Source organism: Helicoverpa armigera, chromosome 1 (assembly GCF_030705265.1).
Source record: "Helicoverpa armigera isolate CAAS_96S chromosome 1, ASM3070526v1, whole genome shotgun sequence".
In the NCBI taxonomy this organism is placed as follows: Eukaryota; Metazoa; Arthropoda; class Insecta; order Lepidoptera; family Noctuidae; genus Helicoverpa; species Helicoverpa armigera.
Window position 1 is genome coordinate 4,867,950 of NC_087120.1, and position 16,168 is coordinate 4,884,117.

The window sequence follows — 16,168 nt, forward strand, 5'->3', positions numbered from 1 at the left end:
TGAAACAATTACCGTTAGTCGTGGCAATCTTGTTCAAATCTTCAACGAGACAAGTGAGCGAGTCTTCGACGACAGTGCCGACGTTTCTCAGGAATGCTAGGTTATTCTCCCTCGTGGCTTGGTCTAGTTGGCCGACCGCCGGGAGCATGCCCGACTCGCGTCTCGATTCTGATGTCTAAAAATAATATTTATTTAAAAAAATATTTAGTAAACACAATCTTTTGTTCAGAGGACTTTAAAATATAATACATTTTGTATAAAGTCAGTGTAATATGCATACAATACGTCATCTGCAATGCCCTTAAGCATTTCCTATCAAAATAGGAAATCTCAGGCATCCCATATTAATCATCATCCCCCGAGCCTTTTTCCCAACTATGTTGGGGTCGGCTTCCAGTCTAACCGGATTCAGCTGGGTACCAGTGCTTTACAAGAAGCGACTGCCTATCTGACCTCGTCAACCCAGGCCTCCCATATTATAGTATGTCTTATATGAGTACCAAGATGTATCTATAGTTCGTTTTTGTACCCCATTGGGCAAGGCAGTAATTTGTACAAAACATCATAATATAGAGCATAGATGTCAAATATATCTTTAACAACTCTTACGGCTATCTAATAAGATATGCGTGGGCAACATATATTTTCGTTTTTAAAACCAGCACAAAGATTGGCATTCCTCGGAGGCCAACGTTCAGCAGTGGACGGCAATTAACTGATATGAATATGAAGTGTAGTGATCAAACATCGAACTACCGTATTTTTTCGAACAGGACAATTCGCACAAGCAAACAAATTCATCTGGTTGCATTAACTGTGCATTAGGTTGATATTTATGCGTCTAACAAAGCAAATACGAGTCAATAATCATGATAAATTCGCAAATTATAAAAGAAAATATACGAAACGAGTCCTAATTACATTATAATTACATTAGTCTAAATGATTGTAACGTAGCTATAAAAATAATGGCGTTCAAGACCGATTTCGGTCACGGCGGCTGTTCTCATATGAGAGGTCAGCCAGCTGCGCAGGACATATTATAGTTTGCGCAGACACAGGTGCACTCCCTATTCCTTCACTCTCATAACCCGATGGGACGGCAATCCGACACGACTGATAAGAGATCAGGCGCAGGACCGACATTTACGTGCTCTCCGATGCACGGGTGAGTCAATCACCAACTTCCAGACTACGGGCTGCTTTGTGAAAGTTTCTAAAACCCACGAAGCGATTTCAGCCCGACCCGGGAATCGAACCAGAGACCTCATACATAGTAGTCGCTTGCAGACCAACGAGGCAGGCAAACCTCGTAACTCGGTGACGAAGTAATCGAGACGCTTAATTCAAATTGCGTATATAATATATGCTCCGTGTGAAATATATTTTCAGTTGCAGTCAGTTAGACTGAAAAGTCATCACAACTTGTAAGTACCAAAAATGTCCTGTACTTGGATTTTACACACATACATGCAACGCTAAGACCCGGGACAATTCACTTGTGGCATGAGGGAATCGAACTCGCGACATGCAGCGCAGCAGAATAATTATGCTAAATGTCAAAGTATTAAAATTACGTTTGCAAATAAATAAAAAATAAAAAGAGTACAAAAACTCGCACTTCGCGGATGGCAGTCATGATTCGGGAATACACAATAACCACAGCAAAACTATTTCATCATAAAAATAAGATGCTCGCATGACACGTAACGCAGCCAATAGCATAATTATTTTTATTTTCTTAGCATTTGCACAAAAGAAGACAATGTCTACAATAATATGCAGAGAAAAAATTGCAGTGCTATGAAGTGGCAGTGGCATAATATAACGAATCGCAGTATCGCATTACTATAATAAAATCTTAAATAATAAATCAAAATCCGGAACTATTTACAATAACATGAATTCTTAAAAAATATTCATTGCATTAGTACAATTGCTTTGGCAACAATCTGAGCTAAAATTGATTCTACCACAAAGAAATATAATTAAGCACAGCAAAATAATATTCTAACGTAATAAACATAACGTAATTAATATAACAAATGGACCAGAATCAACAAGGAGAAAAACTCGTGGCGAGCTTCTAATGCGTACGTAAATGAGTACTATAAGTGTCAAATATGACAAGGTAGACCTAAGAATAAAAACGATAGCACAGCAAAGTCTAAAACACCAATATAACATGATATAACCCACCTTTCTCTTATCATTTCTCAAGCCATCAATCAAGCATCGATACGACACTTGCTCTAACGACGCCGAGCTTTTGAAATCATGTCTCAAACTGCCGTGTCTCTTCGTGTAATCAAAAGACAGACTTTGGCCCTCCATTTTTGGCTTCGACAATCTTACAGATCTAAAGGAATGATTTAACCCTCCCCGGTCTCTCTCCTCAATATCATTCTTGAAGTAATCGTTATGGAATTGTAGTTCTGTTTCTAGGAGTTTCTTTTTTGGGTAGTCAGAGATGTTCGGGACGCTCGATGAAAGGGTAGGGGTGTCGCCAGTGGGAGAAGTTTCTTTGGAACTCGAACTGGATGAGGCATCGAATGTGTCGTAATCGGAATTGGTGTCGAACATGCTCAGTTGTTCTGTTAACCTCATTATCGTTGCCATGGTCTGTAAAGATGTTTTTGTTTATTAGAAATTGTAGTTTGAAATGTTTAGCTTAGAATATTATTAAGTCAGTGTATGAAGACTGTATAGAATAGATTTTCCGATAGAATTTGTATTTTAGAGAGGTAACATAGTAATGGCTCACTCAGTTGCTCTAAGGAATGTAAATACTTTTAGTTACATTTCGAAACTATTCCTTAGAGTATCATTAAAATAAAACTACGACCTATTTTAAAATGATCTTAAAGTTAAACAAAAAGCTTTTTAAAAGACAGTTCCAACACTGGAGGTTAGAAGAACCTTTAAAAAATATTTTCCTTTTTATATTATCTATACTAAAGACAACAAAATATTGTTTGTAACGGATAAACCCAAAAACTACTGGACGTATTTAAAAATTTCATCTCTAGAAAGCTACATTATCTGCGAGTAACATAGGTTATAATTTATTTTGGTATGGGCAGTAGTTCCCACGGGACGCGGGTGAAACCAAGGGAAAACGGCTGGTAGTACTTATATAAAATTAAGTTATGTTATTCAGTATTTGGGCCCCTAAAGCCGGGTTTTCACAGTAAGAGTTGGCTTAGACTGAATGCACTGGGATGTCTACTCGGATGCTACTCGTATCATGTAAACACGTAATCCGAGCGCACTCGGACGCCAACGTCTAATCCGAGTAGACTCGGACTCTGCTCTATTTTTCGAGCTCACTCGGATCATTTGAATGTACCAAAAACTACGAATGTACTCTGTGGATTATTTTTATGTAAACAATATGGCACGCGGCAAAGTCAGTGTGTCAAATCTGTGTACAGGTGCGTGTACAGGTAAGTAATATATAAGACATACCTGATGATCAGTTTCGTCGCTCCGGTTATTTTTTGGCCAACCGATGAATGATAATGATTCTTCAACTACAGCTGGTTCCCATTGCGCAAGTAAACTCTTCACTTTACTTTTAATTCCTGAAATATACGTAAAAAGTGATCTAAAAATAAAGTAGTTTGAGATATCATGTTTTTTAAATATCATGGCAAACAAGGTATCGATTTTAATGACACTATAGGTTAAAAAAAGTTAGTCGAAAAGCTTCTGGAAGTAAGTTTTGCATACAGATGCAGTTGAAAGAGTTTTAAAATGTAAGTTTACAACAGGAAGTACAGTCGGTGGTAGAGCAGGAGGTAGAGTCGGAGGTAGAGTCGGAGGTAGAGTCGGAGGTAGAGTCGGAGGTAGAGTCGGAGGTAGAGTCGCAGGTAGAGTCGGAGGTAGAGTCGGAGGTAGAGTCGGAGGTAGAGTCGGAGGTAGAGTCGGAGGTAGAGTCGGAGGTAGAGTCGGAGGTAGAGTCGGAGGTAGAGTCGGAGGTAGAGTCGGAGGTAGAGTCGGCGGCAGAGTCGGCGGCAGAGTCGGAGGTAGAGTCGGAGGTGTTGAAAGAGTTCTAACATGTAATCTTACTGACTGTTGCAGTATTTATTTTTATATTTCAAATATTTTGATATGTATCTTGACTTGTCAGATTTAGGTCACTCGTTAAATTTTAACTTCACAAGAACATCATTTTTTCAATTACAACTATTTTACAACGGATGATCCGATTTTAATAATTTTTTTTTTAAAGGTAGGTATATCAGTCGAGAGTGTTCTTAATTATAAAACTGCTTGCTAATATTGTTATTTTACCTTCAAGAACAGCACCGATTTCAGAATGCTGGTTCGCTTGCATCAGCAATATAATTTTCTCCATATCTTCAGAGACGCCTTCGCGTAACCTCCTGACAGCTACCAAGTTGTCATACTCCGCCTGTATCTTATTGGTGATGGAACTGAGCTCAGCTTTTGTACTGTTTATGTCTTTCACTTGTTGAACTAACCTGGAAATTGGGGGGGGGAAACCTTTAACATGCGTTTTATGCGCCGCGGTAAATGCGGTCAGCAGTTGCAGTCGGCATCTAGCATTTAAAACGGACCTTGTGAAAGTAATGACCAGTTTCACTGTTATTTATAGAGTCTCTGGAACTTTCCTGACAGATAAACTATAACTTTTGGTTTCAAAGGCCTCGGATAGCCATCGGCAGACATTATAAGCATACTTTAGCCTGACGGAGAGCATTAACTATCAGATTACTAACTAGCGCTTTATCGGTAACTAGGGAAACTAGGCCTATATCTATAAATCAATCTGTTTGACAAATCATATTGACACGGCCTGATGAACGTGGTCAGAGTATATGAACACGATTGCACAATGTAGTTCAAACTCAAATTCAAAATCATTTATTCAAACTTGGCTGCAAAACAGCACTTTTTGAACGACAAAGCTTTACAAAAGACAGCCCCCAAAACGCCTACCCTTCACCACTTACTATGTGTTTTTGCTGGGAACTACCTCCCCAGGAAAATCATTTGGATGATAATTTCATTATTTTTCGTATACTTGTTGATAAACTCTTCAATAATACTGCTTCTTACTTTACTATAAATTAAATATTTAAACATCATTATTTACAACAACCCAGTTGAGTTGCAGTGCTAATGCTATCAACACCGATGTTATTAAATAAATAAATATTGCCACTTATCTACCAATTTTGTAGTGTGGATTAAAATGGATACAAAGTAGAGACGCAAATGGATCACAATAACTGTTGGCAACTTGCGTCATTCGTAAAGTAACAATGGCCCTAGTAATTGAATGTTTAACGTGCGTAGAATTAATCCCACCCAAAACAAAAATGTGAAAGACTGCCAAGTTCGATAATATGGGAATGCTTCGCCTATACAAGAAGTGAGATCTGAATAAGTACCAAGTTCCATACACATACCTCAGTTAAAAATAGTTACTTTTTAATGATGTTACTTGGCAAGTTTTCATACACCTTGTTATAAACCTACTAAACGCAATGAATCAAGTATTTAATTTTCTATTAAAACTTGCCAAGTAATCATCATTAAAAAGTAACTATTTTTAACTGAGGTATGTGTATGGAACTTGGTACTTATTCAGATCTCACTTCTTGTATAGGCGAAGCATTCCCATATTATCGAACTTGGCAGTCTTTCACATTTTTGTTTTGGGTGGGATTTTATTTATTTTTGTAAGGTTGTTTATTTTATTTTTTTCTTATGATGAAGTTAGTTAAAGAAATGTCTCATTTATACTATCTTTTAGATTTTTTAATATGCACTACGTTTCTTACAAAGAAATGAACTAGATTAACTATGACTAGATTTACCAACTGACTGACATGACATGTTATCATATATTATGTTCGTGGATCAAAGTTACACATTCGTTATTTTCGAAAGTGATTCACACTTGGCCGTTTTCAGATTTTTACTTTACTTTGACTAAATACAAACCTTTGTACCATTCGAAGATATATTATATAAATATAGATAAATTTAGTTCGTTTTAGTTCCTTAGGGGTATAAATTTACACCGGGTATAAAACACCTTCATTATTTTGAAACCGACTCACACTTGGCCATTTTCAGATTTTTCCCTTTACCTTGACATAAAGACCTACCTCCATGCCAAATTTCAAGTCAATACGACCATTGGAAGTGGTCTAGGTTTTTGATGAGTGAGTCAGTGAATCAGTGAATCAGTGAATCAGTGTATAGTAAAAATAGCGATTTTCTGACGTCAATATCTCAAGACCTACAATAGGTATATTAATGAAATTTTGTATTTTAGATAAGTGAGGGGGTCTCAACAGATACTAGAAATTTGATATGCGTAAATAAAATAGATTTTGAGTTACAGGGGGGTCGAATTTGGCCCGAAATGGTTCGTGTAATATAACCCACGGCCGGTGTGTCGCCTTTTTTGCTCGAACTTGGCGGACACACTGCCGTGTGTCTAGATCATAATACAGAGCCGTTTGGTGGTCGCATAGGGTTAGGAACGCTTGGTCATACACTGTCTACTGATTAACTATGAAATTCGATTTGGCATATCCCGTTTTATCTACGTTTTAGAGAACAAATACAACTACAATTTTTATATAATTACATACTACCCGAATTACGAACTAGTTTCACCGGTGTGCTAAAGAACCTATTTCCTGTACCTGGATAAAATATAGCCTTTACTCGGGGAGAGTTTAGCATCCCAACAGCGAAAAAAACTTTTCATAATTTCGAGTTTGTTAATTAATACAATTTTGCGCTAATATCAAAATTACCTAATAAATAATATTAAAACCCTAGTAAGCCAAGCAATAGGTAGATAGATTATTATAAGCTCTATCTATATTGTATGCCTACTGTGTAATATACTGCCGTTTGTTATTCCTTTCAAATAAAATAAAAATAGACTATTGGGAAAAGCAGTTGGTGTAGACTTTACCTTATCAATCCCCCCGTTCGTTCAGCCTTATGCGTGTGCGCGGCGAAAGCGCCGGCCGTCACGATGTCATGGAAGCCGGTCTTATTGAGTGTGTCATTATGCACCCACATGCGTTGTAAATGCAGGTTTATCGGAGCGAATTCTAAGCTCGGGTCATCTGTAACCAGTTAATCATACTTTCATTATATTTGTTTTACAAGCTTTTATTACCTTCACCTATGTTACTATGTCTGTAATTAACATGGACAGTAAAACTATTACCAAACCACGCAGGAAGGAAAGATAGCGGAGATGCCATCGTCAAATCAAAACCAAGCTTAATTTGATTGATTTGGAAATGATGATGTTATTTAGAAAATAATATCCGAATAATCGCCCGAACTAGTAACTACTTTCTTAGATTTTGCATTATCACGTCTCCGCTAGTCATTTTGTCAGTCAAATCCTTACTCTTTATATATTAGCACTGAAAAATCTTACCTTTTCTGCTGCTGGCTTTAAAATGCTGACTCTCCATATTAAGCATACATCTCCGCGAGTGACAGTAGTGCTTCAGTAACGATACGTGAGTGCTGACCAGGTCCAGTTGTCTTGATTGCCATTGGCCACAGATCTCGCCTACGGACAGCAGTTCTTCTAAAAGCTCTTTTTCTCGCTGAATGTAGATATCTCTGGAAATATAAAGGTTAAGTTATTGCTTGAATATTATAGACGTACATACTGGCTTTGCTATCATAAAAAAATATGGTTCGATTTTAGTCTTGCCAAAACGGTGAGCTGTTATTTTTAAAATCGATAATTTTTGTAATCTTCACTGAAACTGACATTTTAAAGATTTGTTTGAAAAACACGATAAGTAAGACACAATAACATAAATAATGTCGGTGAACGGTTTTGAGGACATTTAAAGGAACAGATTGAATAAGGAGACTAGCACCGGAGGCTCAAACAGACAACAAATAATCTGATACTTACAACAGTTGTATCGGCATCGTGAAACACAGTTTGGGTTCAGCCATAATTTCGTGCACCGTGATATCGCCGCCCAACCCTGAATGGAATCTATACGTGACTTGATGGCTATTCACAAAATTCTGCTTTAACAAACTGCCATACGACGGGAACTTTAACTTCAGGCCTAATCTTGGTGGCAAAGACTGTGATCGCCGGTGACACAGCACTTTTTGAGGTATATCTATGCTGTTTCTATCGTTTGTGTGACTAGGGCTCGTGCCGATGTAAGAAGGTTCTAGACTCCATCCATTTATTGTGACGAAGCCGACTGTTTTCTGGTCCCGTGTTATAAGTGCTACGCGCATTCTTTGGGCTTCCTGTTGATTAAAATGTACTTTAGTTTTTATAGATTTAAACTTGCATCATTCATATTAAAATCATTTTTAATTGTTATCACTTAAGTCAAGTAGGTAGGTATTTAAACAAAGTAAAAAGTTCGTCCCAATGTTTCTAAAACACTGGGCAGGTCTTTTTATTTAAGAAGCCAGTTTGTCTGACAACCAGTCTTACCAAGGAGTACTGGGTTGCCCGGGTAACTGGGTTGAGGTCAGATAGGCAGTAGCTCCTTGTAACACACAAACACATGAAGAATAAAGCTTGATTCAGTTCTGTCAAAGCCTCCAACAGTAATATAGGACACCACATTTAAGACAAAATTGTTATAGTTGTTAATAGTGACCTGTATTGTACTAAGCAGCATGGAGGTATATCCCATAGGTACTGCGGTTTCAGACACGCGCTCTTTGACGTCATAGACCACAATGCGAACCAACGCCGACCCCGTGAGCCCGTCACTAGCGCGGAACAGAATGGTCTTCGAGAAACACGGGTTACTGCATGTCTGGAAACACATTATTTTAATGTTAATATTAAGTTTACTGCTACAGATCGTAGGGAACGGAAAACCTGAGTGGGGCCTGCAATTGTTGCGGATTACTACAACCGATCCATCCGTTGTTTTTCGTTTAAATATTGACATTGAAAACGGAAAATGGATGTAATAGGCTAATTACTAATAGGCATAATGATGATGATTTAAACAAGATTAAATAGTTTACCTCAACGATTTCAGTAGCACCATATCTAACGCAGAGCCCTTTGTCGTATTTGACGTAGATGACGACGACCGGCGACGGCGGCCTGCCCAGCGTGTCGCACAGAAGATTGTCGCACGACAACGCTAGCTCGCATAGCGGCACTTCATTCATATCTGACGGAAATATTGTCTTATGAACATTTTTGACACTTACGCGAACAATAAACATTTAAATAAAACTGCTCATACGGACATATTAATCCCCGACAACCCACCGAGTCTGTCTGTTACCATGGATGCTGTAAAGGATCCGAATTGCCGGGATTAATAATATTAATATAACCACGATGAAATCCGTGAAAGCAGTTTTATTTAATTGATTTATAATGACTTTATTGGGAAACAGCACGGAGTGAGAAAAAATGAGCGGAGATGCTATAATGCAGGCAGGTCTGGCGCCTTCTCCTAGGTCAAATTCGTACGGTGGCCATGGCTAAAACGATATGTTACAAGTAAAGTCTCAATGAACCCGAACGCCTCGTTGCGTTCGGGTTGAGACATCTCTCAATGATTTTTGCGTTATGGCACCTCCGCTAGTAATTTTGTACTCCATGGGATACAGCTATCTCATGTTAATATAACGGGTGGATGGGAATATAAGAAAAAGGAAACAGAAGGAATAATCATTTTGGGACCATTTTAATTTTCAAGAGACTGGTTTTTTGCTAAGCTATTTTATATTTATGATGAGATGTTTCTTCTCGCTCTTTTCGAATCGCTTTAACATACAATAACACATTGCGAGTCTTGTAAATGTCCGCGAAACAGCAACCTTTTTGCGCGAGCTCAATGCATGCTGTTTTTGGTAATATAGTTAGTAGATATAGTCACTTTATCAATGACGTCACATTCACACATAAACTGCTTATACAGATACTTATGTAACCGGAGGTATATTACTAGGATGTTCACAACTGTTTTTATTACTCCAGTATTATGTAAAAATAGCTTCGTTGAGTACTTCCTGCTTTATGCATACACGTGTCTATTTTATGCCCCCACGTACATATCGTAATCACTACATATTATAAAACAAGTCCTTTGATGCGTCAGTCTCTGGTGAAACTAGAATTACCGGACGGATTTTCATGTGGTTTTCACCAATAAGTAGTGATTAATGAGAACATAGGTAACTGAGTCGAAGAGGTCAGACAGGCAGTCGCGTGTAAAACATTTGTACTCAGCTGAATTCGGTTAGACTGGAAGCTGACCCCAACATAGATGGGAAAAAGGTTCGGGAGACGATGATGATGATGCCAATATGAATCGCTAGTTTAAAAAATCTTACCAGTCACAATTCCTTTCTGCAGTCTATAAGTAGCTATATCTAAGTTGGGCCTGATTTTGTTCAGTCTTTCCCTCAGCGCGTCGGCTTGAGCCTGGATGTTGTCGTAAGGCGCCAGCTCGATGGCCTTCAGCCACAGTGTGCGCTCCGACTCGTGGAACGTCGCCATTTTGTAACACACGCCGTTCTCCCAAACTGGAATAAAGTAACAACTTGTTTTACATACCAATCTAACAGTTTTATCTAGCCAACAAAGTCAAAGTAATATCATTCTATTTCACTATTGATTTACTAGCACTTATGAACGTCAAAAATATAAATAACTTTGACTCTAGTTGCCCTTTCCAAAAGTAGGTAGGTAGGTAGGTAGTAGAATTCTCCATAGGAAGTACATTCTCTTCTATATATGTATATTCTCTGATGGAGATAATAATTCTCTTGTTTGCAAAAAACATTAGATTGTTTCTATGGAAGGCAATAATGAGAAATTTAAGAAATTCGCATATATTGTAGTAGGTTTTTTTCAATAGAAGTTTGTGTCTGTTCTTTTTAAATTCAAATAGGGGTACCTAATTCTTTCCGTTTTGGTATTTTATTATGAACCATCGGAGCCATGCAGTCAACGCTTTTGCGCATAAGTGAATGATTGAGTTTTGTCAGTGAGTACTACTGTCTCTAAAACTTCGTGTACAAGCCGGAGCTCTGTGTTCCAGGACTACTCACTTATTTGAAAAGGCCAATGTCCATTTTCGTCTTGAGATTGCACTTTGATCTGATGATGACCTAGTACTATGACACCCATGGGCTCGTACCATGGCTCTGGTCCCTTCAGGTAGAACAGGAGATTGCCTCTCAGACGAAACCATCGTACGGAACAACCTGGAACAATAGAAAATTCTATAAAGAAGCTAGTTCGGGTGACTCGTTAAATGTGTGTACACCAAATTATTTATTCGGTTATCTATTCGCGTGTACACCAAAAATTTTCCGCATTTCACCTCATTGCTATTGATGCAATTCACACAATGAGGTTTTGTATCTTCTTGTGGGAAACACTAGGAGAAAAGCCTTAGCAAGAGTAACAGTCCTTTTTATGACAAAACCTATCCTTTGTTTGTTTGTACCCGGGCTCTATAACTACTGAACAGATTAAAAAAAAATGTAAAGTACCCGGATGAAAATAGACACGGAATTTTATATTTTATCCCAGTACCTACTGGAAAAAGTTCCCCCGGGACGCGGGTGAAACTGCGAGAAACAGCTAGCCTTTATATAATCTGACGAAACAAAAAGGGTTACAATTACTTCTTAAATCAAGGCCAAATATGCTTCACATCTGTTTGCAATATGTTTGTTTAGATATTTAAAGATTTTGGATGCTAGAGACATCAATCGTCAAAAAATCTTAATTAGGTATATTGTACGAGATAAAACCGAGATTTATAACCTAGTACCTACGTGACGTCGGATGACGGTAAACCAATGAAAAACGGATATTCTTATTAACATAAGAAACATTAAAATAGTTCCTTCACATCCTGAGATACAGCGCCTACAATCCAGTTAAAACAATCGCGATTCAAGACATAATTAATCTTTGTGACGCCTACGATTCATAATATGTAAGTCATCATTTGTACGAATACGGATAAACATTAGACATACTCTTAATTGCTTCTTTTAGATAAGGGCAGATCGATTCACGTGTTTTGTTTAAGGTTTGCTCAGCGTTAGCTGATTATTATAACGCATGAAAACAGGAAGCTATTCTCCCACTTATCACACGTAATTAGTTGTTTTCCGCGAAATGCGATATAGTGGGGATAAATGGGATGTAGAATTTTGAAAAAAAATATTGTATCCCTTTTCTTATTGGAAGGGGATAGACAGGAAAATCTCTGCTTCCTAATAAATTGGGAAAGTAATAAAAACAAGATAAACATAACGAGCTCGCTGATATCGAGAATTTCGAGATGAATTTCGAGTTAGGTACATGAGCATCTGCTAAAAACGAGCGTTGGGAAGAAGATAGTCTATGTAGTCTATTCGTGCAACAAATGTTACAGATTTTTCTTAAAAAGAAACAAAATGAGAACAACATTTTTTTCTAAACATGGGCATAAAATTGTCGATGACGCCAACTATTGTGCTTGTAATGCGAAATTAATATGTATGACCACACGACGTGATACTCGTATTGTAATACAGTTTGGAACGATGCATAGAATCATAGTGTGGCTGCCAAAATTGTTTGGTTTTATATTTTAACAATAATTCACATAATACGGAGAGTGAAAACCGCCATGAAGATAACAAAACTTAATAACTTCTGCCTCACTGTTTAAGAAAGTTTTTTCATTTGTTTCTGCAGAGCTACGAAAGAGTTCTCGCTTCTCAGATTATTCTCAGACTTAGAGCCTGGGCCAAAGTTGTTTGTGTAAGAAATTACTGTGCTAGGAGAGATGCTAGGAGACAATATTAAGCCTCTTGGGCAAATGGTCACTATAATTCCATGACAAAAACTGAAGCTTTGAGAAAACACTTAGCCTATGCTTGTTTCAGAATAAAAAAAAATAAGAATCAGACTATCGTAAAAAAATATGCATTATGTAAGGTTTATGACAATATCACGTTGCCCTGATTTACTCAAGAGCTAAACCAGCTAAACAAACAAATTCTGCATACTTGGCGTGCAAGTGTGTGTGAGGGGAATGTTTATTTGTGCGGCACGTTTGTTTAAGCAATAGAAATAAACGTATGCTGATTATTTACTTTACAGGGCCTTGATATAACATGTCGAACATGAGTTTGTTCTAACCACATATGATACATCCTCTTTATAATGTGTTCTTTAATTTGCAGATTTTTAGGAATTTTACTTTTACAAATTATATAGTAAAATAATAATAATGGACTGCCTCATTAGTCTAGTGGTCGCAAGAGCAGCTGCTGTGGTCGAGGTTTTGGGTTCTATTCCCAAGTAGGGCCAAAATCGCTTTGTAGGTTTTCCTAAAGGACAATGCTATTCTTTATATGGAAGTTGGGCTCAAGAGTTGCCCACAGTAACTGCATAGTGTATTATGTTCCATAGGCTTATAATAGGTCCCAAACCGAAATATTTCGAAATCTATCCCAGGAGTCCTGAGAAAAACTGGTTTGACTCTTATTCAATATTACGAAAAATATGCTTACGAACTTTTAACTATTGCACTTTTATTACCTTGATTGAAATGCATTATAATATTAATCGACAAATACGAGGTATTGAACGAGATTTTTTTTACCGACTTCAAAAAATGGAGGAGTTTCTCAGTTCGTTTGTATTATTTTTACGTAAGTACGTGCAAAACTCCGTCGTTTACCAACCGATTTAAATAATCATTTTATTGTTTAAAAGGATTTACTTTCCAAATAGTTCCAGGGTCCAGGGTCTGGTGATAGAAACCTTAAAACAATAGGGAACTCTCGAATTGTAAGCACATATCGAATAAAAACTTGTAATTCGGGTATATGTCTCCGACACCACAAAACTGTGGAGGTTAAGACCTGACCTGACGATGGAGACGACAGTGAGACGAGGGAACTCCTCAAGGGTATCTATTTACTACCTCGTGTTTGAGCTTATTTTATTCGTCTTGATAAGATTTTTCCATTGCCATTACGGATATTAATTGCATGACGCTACTCGAACTTAGGATTGATTGTGGTAGATAGAGGCTGAAAAGCAAGAGAAACAACAATTACCTTTAAACGTCTATTTCTGTTTTTTTATCCTGTTAACAGTGAAACCACTAACTATCTGAATGTTATTTCAAGAAAAGAGGTTGTTAGGTTTGTGGCTGCTTAAAATGGCTTGCTAACAATGGCTGGCTAACATTGGAACCGGTTTTTTTCGGGACCTCTGGGACCGATTTCCAAAATATTTGGATTTCGTGTTAACAGTGCTGTAAAGAACCTATTTCGACCACTTTCACTACTGGGCAAATGGCTCAGGCTTTGTTAAGTGACTATCTATGGAGAACATTTGAACCGGTTTTTCTCGGGACCTCTGGGACCGATTTCAAAAATATTTGGATTTCGTGTTCAGAGTGCACTATGGAACCAGCTGGAACTACTCCCACTGCTGGGCAAACTTTGAGCCCACACCCTGGCATTGTCCTTTAAAAATTGTTTTATCTGTTCTCTTATGCCTTCTTTGTTTATGTTTTACTGTATTTGTTCTTGTTCCACCAGCGGAACTTGCCATGAACAGAGGAATATTTACATAATACTACACATTGAGCTTTGAGATGACGTCAGATAGAGAAACATGATAGAGGACAAATGCAGCTGCACAAGTAAAAATAAGTAATCATCATCCCCTTGCCCTTTTGGGGTAAGTGTGAAATGCTTTCAAAACTGCATTGTATATCATGTAACGTGTTTAACTAGCAGTACAAAGGGCTTCTACTACTTGCACTTGATGCTGCAAGCTTATGACTTGTGCTCAGCATGTGTATGGTGATGTCAAATAAAAATATATTTTTATAGCTTTTTTTAGGTTTTATTTAGAGCTTTTATCCATTAGTAAACATCAGATAATATTAGCCAGGTAGATAAGTACCTTGTATTATGCATGGAATGTATGGATAATTACTTACTGACACAAAGGACTTACTACAATAGCCTTGCAAAAGTAATAGACACACAATAATAAATTAATCTTGTATGGCACACTAGAATATATGCACAACTAACTTTTATTTTTAGTATTTAGACATGGCTTCAAATATAAGTAGAACTATACTAATTAAGTTGTATATTGTCAATGGTATGTAGCTCACATCATTATTATGATATTTTGAAATTCAAGTTTTTTTTTTTTAATTAGCTAAGTAGATCCTGTGATTACCTCCTACAATGGCTCAAATGTCAAGGACATTCTTCAAGATGACTTTAATAAGACATTAACATAAAGGGCATGTATTTCTTTATAGTAAACTTGTACATTGTACAAGAAATCTAGTATTACCTACATATATTAACGATTATTCATGTTGGTAAAAGTATCTTGTAAAAGAAATGTAAATAATTTATTAAAGACTATAACAATTGTGAACTCACCTTCAGATCTTCTGAAGAAGCCATCCTGTCTTTCTTTGAGCACCAACACCCCTTCCCGATCGAAGTTCTGCGACGTTTGAGATGCTAGTGCAGCTAATTCTTGTTTATTGTATCTCATATTTATAAGCTAGTACAAAAATAGCATCATACATTCAATTTTAGCTTAATTTTTTCAAAATCAGTATCAATTCAAGGTGGTAGTGTGTATACAGAATTTAGATTCTGTGAAGTAAACACCAACGGTAACGCCCTACAGGCAACTGAGGGTAGGAATTCTATACGCTTAGAGGATACTTCTGCAACATTTTGTTGGCCGTATCTTTTGATATTTATTTAATTTTCTCCTGTAACTGCAATTTTGTCCCCGATTTGACTTTTGAGTTTTTAGTTACAAAATGTTCCCCACCACCACTACTGTGATGTTCCCCGAGATACCACAGATAACTAAAAAAACTGGCAAAGTGCATGGTCTGTCTATGCTTGGAACAAAAATAAAGCCGGCACCCCACTCGCCACACACGGAAAATGATCAAATATGTTTAAATAAAAGAAAGATTCATTGGACTAAGATTACTAAGATTTTAAGCTGAAAAATCGTGGCCGCGATTTTTCACACAATGTTACAGCAAAGTACGCTTGGAAAGCTGTACTATTCCCGCGTAACATATACATTCCCAAGTAAAATATACTAATTTTACAGACA

The 16,168-nt window shown here is 37.3% G+C and overlaps 1 protein-coding gene across 1 annotated transcript in view; it reads right to left on the reverse strand.

The window, feature by feature from the left end:
* The window catches only part of LOC110373021 (inositol polyphosphate-4-phosphatase type I A), a 30,245-nt gene extending 14,333 nt beyond the window's left edge, over nucleotides 1-15,912 (reverse strand). The window contains exons 1-12 of the mRNA XM_049838838.2: nucleotides 15,466-15,912; nucleotides 11,086-11,241; nucleotides 10,366-10,557; nucleotides 9,040-9,191; nucleotides 8,661-8,822; nucleotides 7,943-8,298; nucleotides 7,448-7,638; nucleotides 6,968-7,124; nucleotides 4,297-4,487; nucleotides 3,469-3,584; nucleotides 2,200-2,622; nucleotides 13-175 (exon numbers count right to left, since the gene is read on the reverse strand). Of these exons, the coding sequence (XP_049694795.2) occupies nucleotides 13-175; nucleotides 2,200-2,622; nucleotides 3,469-3,584; nucleotides 4,297-4,487; nucleotides 6,968-7,124; nucleotides 7,448-7,638; nucleotides 7,943-8,298; nucleotides 8,661-8,822; nucleotides 9,040-9,191; nucleotides 10,366-10,557; nucleotides 11,086-11,241; nucleotides 15,466-15,583 (2,377 nt within the window). The 5' untranslated portion in view covers nucleotides 15,584-15,912. The remainder of the gene's footprint in view (nucleotides 1-12; nucleotides 176-2,199; nucleotides 2,623-3,468; nucleotides 3,585-4,296; nucleotides 4,488-6,967; nucleotides 7,125-7,447; nucleotides 7,639-7,942; nucleotides 8,299-8,660; nucleotides 8,823-9,039; nucleotides 9,192-10,365; nucleotides 10,558-11,085; nucleotides 11,242-15,465) is intronic.
* Between the last annotated feature and the right edge of the window lie 256 nt (nucleotides 15,913-16,168).